Source organism: Perna viridis, chromosome 9 (assembly GCF_037379345.1).
Source record: "Perna viridis isolate PV_CMFRI_1.1 ecotype Kerala chromosome 9, ASM3737934v1, whole genome shotgun sequence".
Taxonomy (NCBI): Eukaryota; Metazoa; Mollusca; class Bivalvia; order Mytilida; family Mytilidae; genus Perna; species Perna viridis.
The window spans coordinates 27687160-27703652 of record NC_142453.1 but is presented as its reverse complement, the minus strand read 5'-3'; the positions used below and the strand labels follow the sequence as shown (position 1 = coordinate 27703652).

General features: G+C 31.6%; 1 protein-coding gene across 2 annotated transcripts; it reads right to left on the bottom strand.

The window, feature by feature from the left end:
• Positions 1-2255: 2255 nt before the first annotated feature.
• Positions 2256-8900, bottom strand: LOC148607594 (uncharacterized). Of its 2 annotated transcripts, none has more exons than XM_088543765.1 (3): positions 8483-8900; positions 6729-6839; positions 2256-2760 (listed from the first exon to the last, which is right to left on the bottom strand). In XM_088543765.1, the coding sequence occupies exons 1-3, from the start codon at positions 8805-8807 to the stop codon at positions 2399-2401; spliced, it is 798 nt and encodes a 265-aa protein (XP_088399891.1). In that variant the 5' UTR covers positions 8808-8900; the 3' UTR covers positions 2256-2398. The 2 variants fall into 2 exon arrangements, with proteins under 2 accessions (XP_088399891.1, XP_088399892.1); XM_088543766.1 differs by having other exon boundaries at positions 2256-2601; positions 8483-8870.
• Between the last annotated feature and the right edge of the window lie 7593 nt (positions 8901-16493).

Sequence of the window (16493 nt, the reverse complement as noted above, 5' to 3'; positions counted from 1 at the left end):
GCAATAAAATATGTCATAAGAAACCCCTTATAATAGTGTTCGGGTATTTTTTTTAAAAAAACTTTGTATATAAACATTTTAGCTGATTATGATGAGGATTAAGATCTGGCTATGTAGCTGTTCATTGAAATTTCTTCATTGTGTATTTAAACTCGTTGACATTTTGTAAATGAATCTCATTGCTGGGAAGATCATAACTCTGATAATACATTGTAAACTTAGATGGGCACAAGTTAAATTATCACACACACACACGCATGCGCACCCACCCACACACACACACAGAAATAATAAGATAATAATAAAGCAGGTTTTGAACTAGTACATGTAATTCAGACATTACCTATGAAGAAGATATAATTTCATCCTGTGACATTGTAATTCATATTTATCTAGTTGTTACGTTTGATTTGCCTGAAGTGTTAAGTAGTTGATTAAATTTTCCCGGACACTTTTGTATGAACAAATTAAACCCATATATGTTCTTTTAGAAGGGATAAGATCAGTCCTTCACAAAATGTCAATTATTTTCAAATCAATGAATTTTATTTCTTCGACTTTTCTTCAGATTTTGCCGTTGGTTACACTTCCTGCAGGATACTGTCCATTAACAGATAAACTTTTAGATGAGGCTTTGTCTTTTTCTTGTTTTATTCAACAGCAGGATTTCTCAGATCTTTAGTTTACTGAAGTGATTAAATCAGTACATGACAAGGCATTACCTCAGTACTATAGTATTTGCGGAAAACAATTAAAAAGAGACTTGCAAATTCTCCCTTAAACCACTGAAAACTTCAATTGATAATTAGCAAACAGCATCATCATTCTAACGAAATGTAATGATATAACAAATAAAATATACATACCTTTCTTATTTCAGAAGCTAAAAAAACTATATAAAACTTTGTAGACCCTTGAAATAAAGGTCACTGATATAATTTTGTTGCTATTACCGTCATATAAACAAGGAAATTAATAGTGCGGTATAACTACTGCACTTAACAAATACAAATTAACGATTTATTTTAAACAAAATGCAAAAAAACTTACCCAAAATATCATATAATGAAAAATATTGTAATGATACCAGTGGCATGTATTTAGTGTTTTAATTGAATTTGAAAAATTGTCACCGTACTCATAAGAAAGTAAATAAAATTATAATCTTGATTTTAGTTTTTTTAGGTCATTTGTCCTGAATATTCAAGGGCTTAAATGAGTAATTAATCGTTTAAACGTCATATGGCAGGAATTTCATACATTTCATAATTAGCATGATTCGCCAATTGAACAGACCACAAATTTCTCTCCTTCCTTCCACCGAACCTTTGGAGTCGCTGTAAGAGCTTTTTAGTTGACAATTTTCAAATTTGTTATTAGTCAAAACTGAGAATGTTGACTTTTTACAAAAAGTTGTGACTTTTCTCTGGATGGAGGGGAATTTTTGGAGGGGTACATTTGTATTTACAAATGAAACAAACATAAGCCAACTCATTTTTTTATCGGCTACGCATCTAACTTCAAGAAAAGTCCATTTACATCAAAACCATTTGCAATGAAAAACTAAATTGACTAGTGCTTTACCACACATATTGGTTGTCTGAGTAAGATACAACATAACCTTGACGCGTAAACATATTTTGACGTCCAAATTTGTTATCTATATGTGAAGCAACAATATAGAGGTTTATTCAAGCCGACGGAAAACGCCATAAACAGAACGACGACGTGTTTTAGTGGAATGCACTATGTACAAAAACAATTTTGTACTAACAGTGATAAAAAACCCTCTCAGTATGTAACTTTGAATTAGTTATTCAGAATTTACCTGTTCATTAATTTTCTAATTTAACATATTAGAAAGAAATATTGCTTATAGTTGACAAGGGACACAAATTCGGTGTCTGGAAGGTTGTTTTGAGAAAAGAAAATTATAATATATTGCAGTTATAATGCAAAAACAAGCGGTGAATTAAGGTGTATATAGGAAAACTTGCAACATTTGTTTTTCATTTGTCTTTTTTAAAACATATGAAAAAACATATATTTAAGACCGACATGCCCCCATATTGGTCCTAAACATATGTTACCATATGTTAGAATTGTTTATGACACAAGGAAATGTTTAATGATACCAATACAAACAGTTAAAACTTCATAACAGTGTTTCTATTATTAACAAATTAATCAAATATTGGCAATATGTGCCAATATGACTTTATGGAAAACTGAAGAAAAAAAACCAAAACAGTATATATGGAGGTAAAATTTTTAATAGTTGAAAAAAAAAAACCAAACAAAACACACACACACACACACACACACCAAAACATATGAAGAAAACAAAAACAAAATAGTTGAAACAAAAATGATTTTTAAACAAACCCAATCCAAACAGTTAAATCTTCATAATAGTGAGACAACTAGATCCATCAATATTTCCACTTTTCCAAAGTTTGACAGAAACTCTATCCGTGGTTTCCAATTTTACAAATGTCGAAGTTGCGCCTGTATTAAAATGCCTTTGCGTTGGGTGATTAAACCAACCACGAGACAGTCTGTCTCCATTACGAGATATGTAAGCTCCGTTTGAACCTTTACCTAAAACATTCACACTGATTGAGTAAAATCCTTGTATAAATGGAATAAAAACGCCATTTTGGTATGCTGATTTGATGCCATTACCATAAGAAGTCTTGATTTCTTGGAAGTGTACTATATTGTTGGATAATAAATGACCTTCACATGCTGTAAAACCAACTACAAAAATAATAAAAGATCTCTGTGTTAAATAAAATCCATGTTGTATTCAGGACGTACAAGCATGCGCACTGTTTGTGCTACTTCAAACTAAACGCCCTGTGCTACTTTTTCGCAAAATTGTAGAGAAGATGGAGGTTTGAGATCATCACAAGAAAGCTACCATAAGTTCATTTTGTTAGCTCTTATATTATTTTAAGAACCATCCAATATGGTTTACATCGTCTTGATATACGGTTTGAACCGTTCTACTACACGCTCCAAATTGTAATGGTCCGAAATATCTACGTGCCTAATTGTCCGGCATTCGAGAGTAATTATAGGTTGTCATGGCCTGAAAGGTCTTTCGGACAAATTGTCCGGCATATGTATTATGGGTAGGATCAACAACGTCCTGGGTGAGATCAAGGAAATATATAAGCGGAAATTTTAAAGTTTTTTTTGAACAGTTTCATTCTATATCAGAATTTTATTCTGTGTCAAACATTCAATCACAATCTAAACTTTAATTTCCATAACTAAAAATTAATGAAGAGGTTGCATGCTATGTCGTTCTAAGAATACCCCCACTTAATAAGGGAATGGAGACCTTTCACAAAATGTGTTACAAACGGACATATGGATGGACAAGGTGATTACAATAAAGTCCCAAAAAAGACGAGGTATACCACTAGTTTTATTTATGACGGACCACACGGGATAAATCTTTGACGACCCAACAGGTTAATAATATATTGGAATTAAATAAACAAGCTTATTGAACTTTACATTTCCTTTCTGGGTATTTTTCAAGTTTTGACATATATACAACACTTTGAAAAAAATTTCAATGTCACGAAAGACAAGTTAAAACCACCTTGCCTTTCTCTAGACCCACCTATGAAAATATACCTAGGAATAAAAATAAAAAAATAAAAATAAATGTAAGTCCCTAAAAACTATGACATTGAAACTTTCTTATAAAAATAAAAGTGTTAGTTACTCAGCTGATAATAAAAATTAATAAACAATCATTAAATTTCTCACCACATAGTATACTTAAGAAATAATTGGTGGAGGAGGTAGATTTGTACTCATTTGCACTTACAGTTGTTTCTAAAAAGTCACATCACCTTAGTCATAGTAGTTCATGGAAGTCAGCCTTCATTGTTAATACGAGCATATTGATTAGAAAGTGGTCTTCAAAGGGGTAAGCTGATTTTCTAGCGGACTGCTGAACATACTGAAAGCTTTCCTGAAGACACTGAACACGATTTAATTGAGTAAAACGCACTGAATTCATTGAATAACACTGAAAATATATTTGTTTAGTAACTTCCGTGTATATTCAAAGCATTTTTGCCGTTCCAATACATTTTGGGCTTTCTAGCGATGAGTACTTGAAATAAATTAGTAGTATTCAATTCGCTGCTCCCAAATATGATAAACAAGGTTGGGAAGTCTATGTTGAGCAATTTTGGGACAAAAAGGCCCGACACAAGGAATCATCGTGGGGTGCTATAGATCAAGAGCTATGGGTACTACACGTAGCGTCTGCTCGTCCAATTTATGATGACTTTCAGGGCTCCAGAAATATATCTTGCCGAAGAACACTCAACAAGTACAGTTTTTGTTGGGTGCAGCCTCACCCAGTCCTAGACAAAACGATATGGACACAATTGTTCAAATTATTACGCATCACACCCAGTCAGTAAATGCAGGAACTAATTTAAGACTATATGAGTTTTTCCATTTGACTTCAAAGCCTTCAAAGTTATCCAGATCAACAATCCACTTCGCAATTATTATATGTTCTTAAATTTTGTAAGTTACTCGGGTCCTAGAATTTCTGTTATTGCTAACTAAAAATCCAGATAGAACTTATTCCAATGCAAAGGCAGTCCGGGAAAAAATAAGCTCGGGTCGGATTTCAGACGCATTCATCACACCAACTTTCTGTTGGTGCTTTGCTTGCTTGTGAAATGAAGAAAACATGCGTTAAGTGTTCTTAAATTAAAGTCTAAGGACAGATATTTTCATAATATGCCCTGAATCATTACTCAAAAAGTCCATTTATGTACGAAACATTTTGTGTCATTCATGAGAGTAACAGAGGCGTGTAGCCGCGTGTGTGGTATAATTCAATAGCATTAACCTGTGCGAAGTATTTCAATTATCACGATTTCTCTAAATTGTTATAGTATTTCTTATTGTAAATAATTAGATCAGTTTTCTACAATAACCTCCAATAGTTCTTTGTGCAAAATATACTGAATCCATATTTCAAAGAAGAGTATAACCAAACATATGCACTTTCTCTCTGCATTTGTAACCTATTTAATTTTGTTACTTAATAATTTATAGAGTTTACAATAAAACGAATAAGATATATTTGTAGCTTTAGATCGCAAAAATTACATGGTTAATTTGATTTTTGCTAATGCGAAATGTTATCGATAAAAACGATGTTATTCTCTCTGACGGCCTGTTAATTTAAGACAAAGTAGCATGATGTGTTCTGTTTGCAGTAGCACAGTATGTATGTTTGTACATCCTGGTATCGTTAAAGCCCAATGTTAAAGCTTCAGAATTCATTGTCTGTATAGTTATTAATATTGATATTTGAAGACATTGCTGTGTCATAGAAAGACACCGTTTTACGTTTGTGCATCTGTTTAAAATGTCCGTCTGATTTTTATTGCTTGTAAAATGTTAAGGGATATAGTTAAATATTTTTATAAGCACGTGATATTTAAGAAATAAAGTGCAAAAACATTCATCTAGAACATACAGCAAAGTTGCTTGATATATTGGTGTCACAAAAAACCCGGATTTTCACAATTATTCAGAAATAGATTGGCCTGATTTATAAAAGGAGAAGGCTGTAATCACGCCTAAGTACTTGAACGTCGCTGCTTTCTTCTGGTCTCTTTATGTATTGTTTCGTTGTCACTTATAGTTTACTTTTATGTTGCTGGAGTATATTGGGCAACTATTTCGCTGTACCTGTGCATAATGTTGTTTTTAGCCGGCTGCAGCCTGCCCTGTCGTGTGAGGGTTTTTACGTCATTCATTGAAAAACTATGGGTATCCTTGACATTTTTCAAACCGGTGAAGTCGTTGTGTCTCTTTGACATAATCACCTTATCCATTTTGGTTATATTATGAACAAATGGACTCAAATAATATTTTTGGGCTATGCGTATCGCTACAGATAATTGAATTTTATTTTTTGAATTTACAGAAGATTGTTAAGTATAAAAAATTAGAAACAATTAAATTAAAAGCACATGATTTCATGCCGAGTGCAACTACTTTATGTATTCTTCTACATAAATATTTTCAATTAAAATATTCAGATATATTCAGTATAAGAGTGTTTTAGTGTTTTAACTGCGTTTTTGCTAAGCTTACAATACAAGAAAGGGGTACTAGTATATTCTTCTATACCAGTTTCCGGTTCTATTATTTTCTGAAACCTTAACACTGATAAAAAGACTAAATCGAGAAAATACAGTTTTATGGACTGTTATAACATTAACGTATAGAAAAGACATAACCACGTATCCTTTATATGGAACGTTGCTTAATTTCCTAAGATATTAGGAAGTTTGCTGGTGGTTTTCCGATCCCGATATTTGTGCCACATGCTTCAACAAACTATATATTTTGTTAAAAATTGTCTTGGTTCAAGCTGCTTTTATGGTTTTAATATTTAGATTGTCGCAGCACGTGGTCACAACCTTCTGAAGAAAAAAAATGTTTAAATCAATTCAATCCCATTTTGCTGCAGTGTTTCCGTGTTTTGTATGGATGAACTGCATGAGATATTTTGCTGGCAGAGAAAACACACAATATAATAAATATTATGCAATAGTCATACTGGTCTGACTAAGCTTAATTTCTAGACGGAGTTTGTTATCAACTGCATATACACCATCACAGACTGCAGACATGCAATTGTTGATAAAGACACACTACAATTTTACCTTTATTGCTTTTATCAAACATGAGCTGTCCAACTTCCTTTGATGTGTTTTGTAATTTACCGTGGATCTTCTGTATAATGGTAGACACATTCTTCAGTTCTTTTTGTGTGTCTAAATTTGAGAAGAAATTAGTACCTTAAAAGTGTGTAAGGCCATGCATAATTTAAATATTTTCTTCTCGGCGTCAAAACAACTTTATCCTTGAGTACATTGTCAAATCATGCAAAATGTGTACAAGGTGTGTCACAAGAAAAAAAAACCAACGATTTTTTACATTATGCAAGTATTTATACCTCATAATCTTCGGAAATAACCATCAAGGTGTTAAAATTTGCCTTTTTAAGTACTAACTACTCCAGTGGTGTAATATCTATTTTGTCAGGATTTAATTGGGAATTGACTTTATTATGGATCGGATTAGTGCTCAATACTGTTGTTGTAACCCTTATTGATAGGTCATATGCAGTTGAAATGCACCTTGGAAACAAAGCGGGAAATTTCCTATATATGCAGTCAAAATATCTACGTCGCAGATGCATCAGCATAAATTTAGATAGTCTTTGGTATTTCTCCTAATTTATTGAATATGCTTGAGGCAAAAGAGATGCATGATTCTTACACAGAATAGTACTTAAAAGTTGAACTAAAAAAAATTCGTGACAAAATATGCTTTGCATTGTTTGAATAAAAATGGCAGAATTACTATGAGGTTTTCCCATAGGGAATTATAAAAAAAATCCATTTAATTGGCGCGTTTCGTCTTGTTTTCAACCGAAAACATGTAACGAATGACAGGAAAAGCAACTCGTAAAAACATGGCTGGTCAAACTATTAACGATACTATAGAAAAAGTACACGTACCAACTTAAAATTATAACATTTCGTTCGTGGCAAAATGTTTATGTCTTGCTGAAATATTAAAGAACCTTGTTATTTCCTAAACAAAAACAATAGTAAAAGTTACTACGTCTTGACTTTTAGAAATCATGATCTGAATTTTATAAAGGTTTGTGCTTACCTAACATGGACTAAGCCTTTGTATAACACAGAAAAAGCAGCTATAATAATCATGTTATCAAAGACATGCGTGGATCATCATACATGATCTCATTGTAATATGTTGCAGTTTACTCATGATTGGCATATGAGTAGCATTCGACAATAATGATTTTTTTAATGTATTGATTATTATATTTTAGAGAGCCGGTATTTTGTTAAAAGAATAACATTGTAATATAGTAATAAAACGACTGTTTTATTTCAATTATGATATGAATTATATAATAAAAGCCCAGTATTTCCATATAAGAATCATAAAGTGATCAATTTTATGGTAATTATTATAAGAATATTATATATCTATCATGGAAAGCAACATGATTATGACATGTTAATGTATACTTTCATCGTATGGGCTACCAATTTGTAATAAAGAAAATTTATGTATATGGATAGAAAAAGGAGAAACTTCCTTGATACAATATATAATCCAATTATAATGAAAGAAGTAAGGAGTGATAACAATGTATAAATGTGTTTGACGGATATTTGCAGAAAAAAATATATAAATCCAAAAGATCGGTAATCAGTTTAATCTACTTACCGAGAATTTTGTCAGTATGGATAAGTTTTATAACTTTTTCGATATTGCTGCGAACATTTATAAATCCTTAATAATCTATGACTTGCCACGACGTCATGATTTTTTGATGATGTATTCCTGACGACTTTATATACAGATAATACATACTTACCTTCCATGGCAGTTGTAACTGCAATATCAACAGAATCTGTTATTTCCATTGTCGCTGAATTCACACGGGAGTCAAACAATTTTATCAGTTCTGATGCTTTTTCATTAACCAGTCGTTCAATTTCAGAGTTTACCAATTCCTTTATTTTTCTGTCTACCTCAGCCTGCACGTAATTTGCAATCACCTCATTGATTTTAGTAACATCTAAATTAGCAACGAGAGGAGCTTTCATGTCACTAAGAAGAGGAACGGCAACCCTATTGTCACAAAGATTTTCGTCATAGATTCCCCAAAATACAAACACGAAACAAAATGTTTTGAACATCGTTGTAAATAAGTTACCAACTAAATGAAACCTACCTAATTACATCTTTTATATAAGATACTAGTAATTGTCAGAACAATAATCATTTGTATAATGTCAGGAATGTGTTTATCCCACATGAAATATAAAGCGGTATCCTAAAAAAACAATGACGAATGTCTGAACAATATATTGATTATGCTATGGTCGTAGTGCCTGCCAACTTTGAAGAAAAAACGAACAATGTGTATAACACCGGTGTGTGTACTGAACATAATAAACTAATTTGAATGTTATAGAGGTCTGTTGACTGTTGTTTATGTCAACGACGTCTGCATTTCAAATATGAATTGAAAACCTACAAAAAATCTTACAATAATTTTCACATTTTGCTATCTCTATCAGTTTAAATTGAGAAACGTTTTCACCATAATTTAAGAATATTTCACATTTGAATCTGCTTTTGTAATATTCATTGTAGTGCATTTCATAACCCGTCACAAAATATGGCAAATCAGGTCAATGTGGTGGTATGTTTTATGACCATGGTACGTCCGATGCCTGGTCCTTAGAGATTGTTACATAAAATTTAAAGAAAACTTGAATTAGTATAAACATATTTTCTTTGTCGAATAACGTACAAAAGGAATTAGGCACTAGTACATCTTACATATGAAGTATTTTCCTCTTATAGAAATATACAATAATTTTATGAGCATGCGCATACAGAAATAAATATTTTTAAAATCAATCATATAAAACAGGTGAAGTAAGGAGGAAAAAGCTTTAAGATACTAAACATGGAAGAGAAAAGATAAACAAAATTAGACATGCGTGCTTTTGTGTCATGGTGTGCCTGTTCAACGAAAGTAGTAGAAACTTAAGCAACAAGTTTGAGTTTTATTATATACTAAAAAAAAAAACAGACCTCAATAATGATAAAAAAACTTGAATAGTTATATATTGGAGCTTCTTTGTATTGATATTGAGTTTAAGGTACTATATTGTATATCTTTTGTTCCTTGTTATCTTATTGACTTATACCAGTTTGTTACGTACTCTTCTAAAAGTTTTTTTTGTGCACGAGTGCGTAACTGACTTTTTGTTGTAAATGATTGCTTTAGAAGTTGTCAATGGGCATACGTCTATAATAATTACTTAGTTACCACAAAAACCTTTCTTAACCTTAACTCTTTTTGAAATTAATTTTTGACGTATTTGAATCAATCGACTGCTGACCCTTCGGTATTTTTGTCAATGCATTATGAACATTCTAACACAGTTTTTTGTAAGTAGAGACAAGCCTTTCTATAAATACATGTGTATAACATCATTTTTGCACAGATAATAATCAGGAAAGCGCCATAAACAATTTTTATATTGTCTGATGTCTACAATTAACATGAGTTTTTAGAAGTAAATAGATATAATTCTTATTCTGAGTAGTGCTTCTATCAGGTTTCTGCCCTTAGTACATGATAAGCAACCATGTCTTCCGCAATAACGATAAATTTACCTTGCATGTTTTGATATAGCTTGTTTTTGCTTTGTAAAAGCTTTAATTACATTGGCAACAATGTTTATGCAGTTTCAATCACTTATAACACGAGTTAGTTCTTGGTGCAAATATTCAATCTTTTTTTTATCTTTTTTTTTTAAATTCAATTTTTGCATTGAGTATTTTTTCCAAACGATACTATTATTGTTTTGTTATGTTTTATATTTTGACATATGTCATCTGTCAAGATTATTTTTTACTTATTTGCATTCTGGTTCCTACATGAAAAGTCCCTTCAACGTTTAGGTGTCAAAGCACACATAATAATATTTTTTAAAGAGTAGATACAAACTTGAATAACTAAAATTGCATTGCTAGGTTTTTATTGAGTTTACACAATTATTTCGCGTCACTCATGTCTGAAAAAATGCAAAAAAACAAACAAACAAACAAACAATGTAGCTGTCCATTGATTTCAGTACCCCAAACAAGGGATTTCTGCTACATGCAAACTATTCTTTTGACCTTCAACAATTTGGATCTGAACATGACGGGCGACAGGGCGTTTGACACATCTGATGGTAATTCTTTTCCCATTTCTAGCCTGGTCATTGTAGTGATCACATAATTCAATTTTGCCGAGTGCATTTCCTACTTTTACGTCGAAATCATGACGTCTGTATTCTACAACATTAATTGAAATTAAAAAAAAATGAAAATAAAATAAAAAACAAAACAAAACAAAAAACAATAACTTCTAATGATCAAAGTTGATATCTTAATGCTTCATCTTGCTTGAGTTCACAAGAGTTTTGTATGTAACATGTGACTATAAAACTTGTTTGGTGTGCCTAAGCAAGGGTTCCCCCCCCCTTATTGTCTTATTGTTTTGAACTCAATATTACTGATTAATGATGACTTGACAAATGATTTTGAAAGCATATTTTGAAAATTCCCAGTAATATCTCCATTTTTCTTTCAAAACATTGAGTAAAATCATAGGAATTTGCTATCTAAAGCAGATGATATTTGGGTCGAAGTCCCTCCTTTTTCTGATTATGGCACACATATTTAAAAATAAACCATACAAATGACACAAAATGGTTTTCAAAAAACAAAATGCAAATTTTTCAAGCAGAATACTGTTAGGGTCTAGATTTTTTAAGAAATTTTGAATATCTTGAAAAATACAATTTAGAAATAATGAAACTGAAAAGGCAAACAGAAACGTCAAAAGGGGCAATAACTCAAACTCAAAAAATAATTTAAGATACGTTTACTGTGGATACATTTCAGATAGCTTTTATCTGTGTAAGAATTTGTCTAAACCTAGTACTTTAAGAGATATTTGCAAAAAAAAAACTGTTGTTCCCAAACCTTCAGTTTATTTCTAGTATAATAATATACCACTTTATAGACAACAATATGAAGAAATACCTCCCACAAATATTATGAGTGTCCCTCAATTAAAATTAGTAGGTTTTAAGAGGAAGGGGTTATTATAGGAATAATCACAATTAAACAGAGCACCAGCATACATGCGTTGCACGGAAAATAGTTTTTTTTAACTACATTTACATGCAACGGCGTCCACGTTTATTGACGGATAAAAAAAATCCCAACATCAGTTCTTAGCAGAATACCTTAAGGAATATTCAAACCTAGTATGGTTCTAATTGGTCCGGCACTTTCTAAGGAGATTTTTTATAAATAAAATCATGAAAATAACAAAAAACAAAAATCGTCAAAATTGCTATTTCAGGGGCAACTAAATGTAACACTATTCGATTTTTCTAACATTTTGATTGTTGATATGTTATTTCCTTTTTATGATTGATAATTAACTTATTTACGGTGGGACGTTACAATACAACGTTACAGCAAGAGTTATCGTTCCTAGCGTTATCAGGAAAAATATCGGTGTTTCAGGTCTCAGTCTTGTATTCTTTGCCTCATAGACTTCTATAGTATACCTTAAATTTTCACGATTTCTTAAAAAATAGACAAGGAGTTTCAATCTAAATCTTGACCATGTTTTTCAATTAAGGAAATGTCAAAAATAGTTTTTAGGTCCATTTTAGAAAAAAAGGCACGAACTTTGGTACACCAGGACAGGTCAAACTAAAAATGGAATTTTTTTAAATTTCACTTTTTTTGAGTTCATAAAATAGACCCCTTTTTTGAAGCATAATTTCTCATGAAAATACTGTTTTTTCTCAAAAACAATTTTTTGGTGTCATAGATGGATGTTTACCCTATACTTGTGATGAAAAATGATAGTCATTTGCCAAGAAACAAAAACAGGAAAAGGCAAAAAAGAAGCGCACTATATTTTTTAGCCGCCATGTTTTGACGTACATCCGCTCAGGAATATGTAATACAAGACTGATACCTTCAGTGCTTAGCATAATATGTGTTCCAAGGAGGTTGAGGTTGAAAACTATCCAACAGTCACATAGAAAAAAGCGCAAAAAGTTATAAGAAGGAAAAATGACACTAGCTAGACACTTTTTTATTGGTTATATGTTTCAAGCTAATAAATGCAGAAAAAAAGTATACAAAAATTTTGTAAAAATGGCATGAAAATAAATGCAAACAAATGTATATAAAACAATTATAAAAATGGCATGAAACGGTTCGTAAGATTTAGTTGAACTTTGAAGAGGAGATAGATATCGTCGGATTGAATAGTCTAAGAAGTCTTAGTTTTCTTTATTTGTAACGGTTTTGAAATAATGGCAAAAAAAAAAAAAAAACGGTGACAGACCCATAGTCGATTTTTAGTGACAGCGGCTATGCTTGTCGACATCAAAATATGAAATCAGTTCTAGGCAAAAGACTTTCAGAAACATATATTCCAAGTTCTAATTAGTCAAGAAGTGACAGAAAAGAAGAGAAGAGAAATTTGCAAACGACGGACGACGAAGTTGACGGACACCAAGCGATAACAATAGTTCACATGGTCTTTCAGTGAAAAAAAAAAAACACAAAAGTATAGCTATTGGCCACAAATAGATATTTCACGTTAAAACACACATGTTCCATAGAAGAAACATGAAATGCTAAGCCACTGAAAACGTCTTTATTCATTGTACTAAAACGCATAAATGGTATTGGATTTTGACATGTTTAAAAATTTGGTAAATAAGTAAAACCTTGGCAATTAATATTTTATTTAACAAAAATTCCTATAAAATTAACTCCACAATCATCGACAACGAAAACAGGTTTAGTATCCACTGGACTTACGGTGTATCTATATGTACTTTGTGTGGTCTGTATCTCAAAACATGGATATTCAATATTATTTTAACTTGACACTGTGATGATATTACACATTGAAGTGCATCACCTATTTTGATGAAATTAAAGTGTAGCATGTTCAACTTACTTAGACATGTTATTCTGTCGAGGGTACATGTACATATCATGTATTATTTCTTGTTTATAATTCGTAAAATGATTCTGATTCGTTACACTGAAAATTGAAGAAATTTCATCTATTTTTTTCTAGATCAAATATAAACTATTCTGTTCCCCAAACAAGAACTTCTGCTACGTGCAGAGTATTCTCGTGGCCTTTAATAATCTGGATTTGAGCATGGCGGGCGACAGGGTTTCTTGAGCATTGCTTCACTATTCTTTCCCCGTCAGCAGCGTGACCTTTTTAATGACCACATAAGTCCATGCTGTCCAGTGTCGTGCTTACTTTAACATCGAAGTCATGAAGTTTCTTTCCTGAAAGTCAACAGGTAGAAAACAAATTATATGAGTAGTCGATTTTAAAAGAATAATAACTATTAAAGTAAACTAAAGTAAAATCACCGAAAAAAAATCAAATTATAAATGTAATAGTGACGCAAATAACACCGGATGCAACACGCAGATTTATTTTTCTTGCCATTAGGAAAATTCGCTGACATAATCGAAATGTAGCATAAAAACCATTATGCTGGTTGTTCGTTGTAATAACACTATCAGAAACACCAGGTTAATGTCTCATAAGTGTATACTTATTGAACGTTGGATTTGTATTAAAGAGTTAATACACTTACCACAACAATTCTTTTCGGTTAAAAATATAGATTCGGAAGTTCTTCTTCAAGTCAACACGTAGCAGCCAAGGTTTACTCTCACTATTCGGAAGCCTGGTACGGGTGAAATCATTCAGGTTACCATTAGTGCCACTTCCAGCAACAAAATGCAAATACGACGTGCTTTGAGATGCCTTCTTTCCAGCTGCTAGATTTACTAAACAGCGAGATTTTTCAAATCTTTGATATTCTGAAATTAAATTACTTTTGAATAAAATATGTGTACAAATGAAAGTTATACATGTAGTATACATTTTAATTAAATCAGTACACGGCAAATAATATTTAATGTGTCGACACATGTATTACAAGCCTCATTTACTGGGAGGTCTTCATATATTAATGCTTGGAAACATGAATGGTTCAAAATTGTACTGTCGGAAGTGACGTTTTCAGAAAATGACACATTCTCTTTGACATTTTTACGCAGACGCGCATGGCGTGCTACAGGAAGCCTCACATTTTCCCGTTTATTAAGGTATCAGCAATATTACAATATATCGATGCATTATCAATAATAGAGAGCACATTACCGATTATTTTTGATTATCATATCTATTTTTGGGTTCACCCGTTATGCATTTTCTGATACGCATTAGATAAAATATTTTAGTTTAAAACGTTTTAGAAAAAGTGTATTTAGAGTTAACACAAAAATATTCAAAACGCTTTCCTAAATGTTTCAAAAACGTACTGCTTTGAATTGATGTTTCTTTGGTCTCATTTAAAGTCTTCCATTTCGATCTATACTAAAACATGTTTTTTTTTTTAAAGCGTATAACAAAAGTGCTCTCAATTTCAAATATTTTCGAACCGCAAGTGTGTGCATGTCTGAACAGGGCACACGTTTTCAAAAACATTTTCTTTTCGATTGGTACTTCAGGTTAATATGAAAGCGACAATTGATCACTCTTTTAGACATCATTGATTATTTAAGAGAAGATTGTGAGCTTTTTCAGCTTCTTCGATGAATAAGAAAAAGATGAAATTTACACGATCTGTCACAAAAAGATTAATCGGTATTCAAATATTTAAACGTTGAAAAATTTAAACCAGTAAACATTTCTGATAAATTTATAATTATTTCATACATGTTTATGACATTATGTAAAAAAAAACTTCCTTAAACATCTATTATCAATACTTGTTCGATAACATTATACATGAGCAGGACGTAAAGAGTAATCAAGGGAACCAAGGTTATAGCGGTAATCAAAAGAATGTTAAAACTACATTATATGACACCTTCATTTATCAGTCACGTAAAATGATATACTGCCGACTATTTAAATTATTGGGTTGAAAGTTTACGGCCTTTGCAAGCAGTATATGATTATTTTTATGTATATGCTCAATATCGATTGATATATCCATATGAACAAAACATTCTTTCGTGGAAAATATATACATGTATGAATAGTTATTGATATTTTTTAAATATATTTTTCATATGTCAGCATATTTACATCGTACCCGATTCCTGTTTTAAGAAGGTAGACCTAGGGTAAGGGACATAACTTATGAAGTCAGTGATATGTCTGTATCATATTCAATTTCACATAAGGCTATCAAGCTTTCATTTGACACAGAATGAAATTAATCTAAGTTACTTTGATGCTTACATGACATTGATGTAAAATGCTGAATACAAACGTTCCAATGATTTTAAGAGTTGTGTCATTTACTCTAGGTCTACCTCCTTAAATATAGGGATAAGAAGCTTGGTTAAGATAAACATATAGACTTAATGTTCATTACAACTAAATTTAACACAACTTTCCCTCAATAGCAGAATTTATTGTATCATTCATAGTAAGTTTAATTTCTCTTTTTATAGAATTCACTTTGTTTTCGATCAATGTTGCTTTAGCATCTATCAAGGATAAATTTCAGAAATAGCGGTTTTCTTCATCTTTCGTTCTATGTCTGTAGTAATGTATATGGTAATTGCGTTATTTAGTTCGGCAACATCCAAATTGGCCACAAGAGGTGCTTTTATATCACTTAAAAGAGGGACGACATCTTTTTTGTTACTGTTTCCACCGTGAAAATTGATCAATATCATCAAAAAGACAAAGACAATTTGGAACGTCATATTACTGTTTATCATCACAG

What these genes read in the sequence shown, in the direction of transcription:
- LOC148607594 (XM_088543765.1), bottom strand. Translation starts at nt 8,807, where the DNA reads ATGTTCAAAACATTTTGTTTCGTGTTTGTATTTTGGGGAATCTATGAC. An exon ending in AGTTACAACTGCCATGGAAG is followed by an intron (nt 6,840 to 8,482) that starts GTAAGTATGTAT and finishes TCTCAAATTTAG; the next exon opens with ACACACAAAAAGAACTGAAG. An exon ending in GTTTGATAAAAGCAATAAAG is followed by an intron (nt 2,761 to 6,728) that starts GTAAAATTGTAG and finishes TTATTTTTGTAG; the next exon opens with TTGGTTTTACAGCATGTGAA.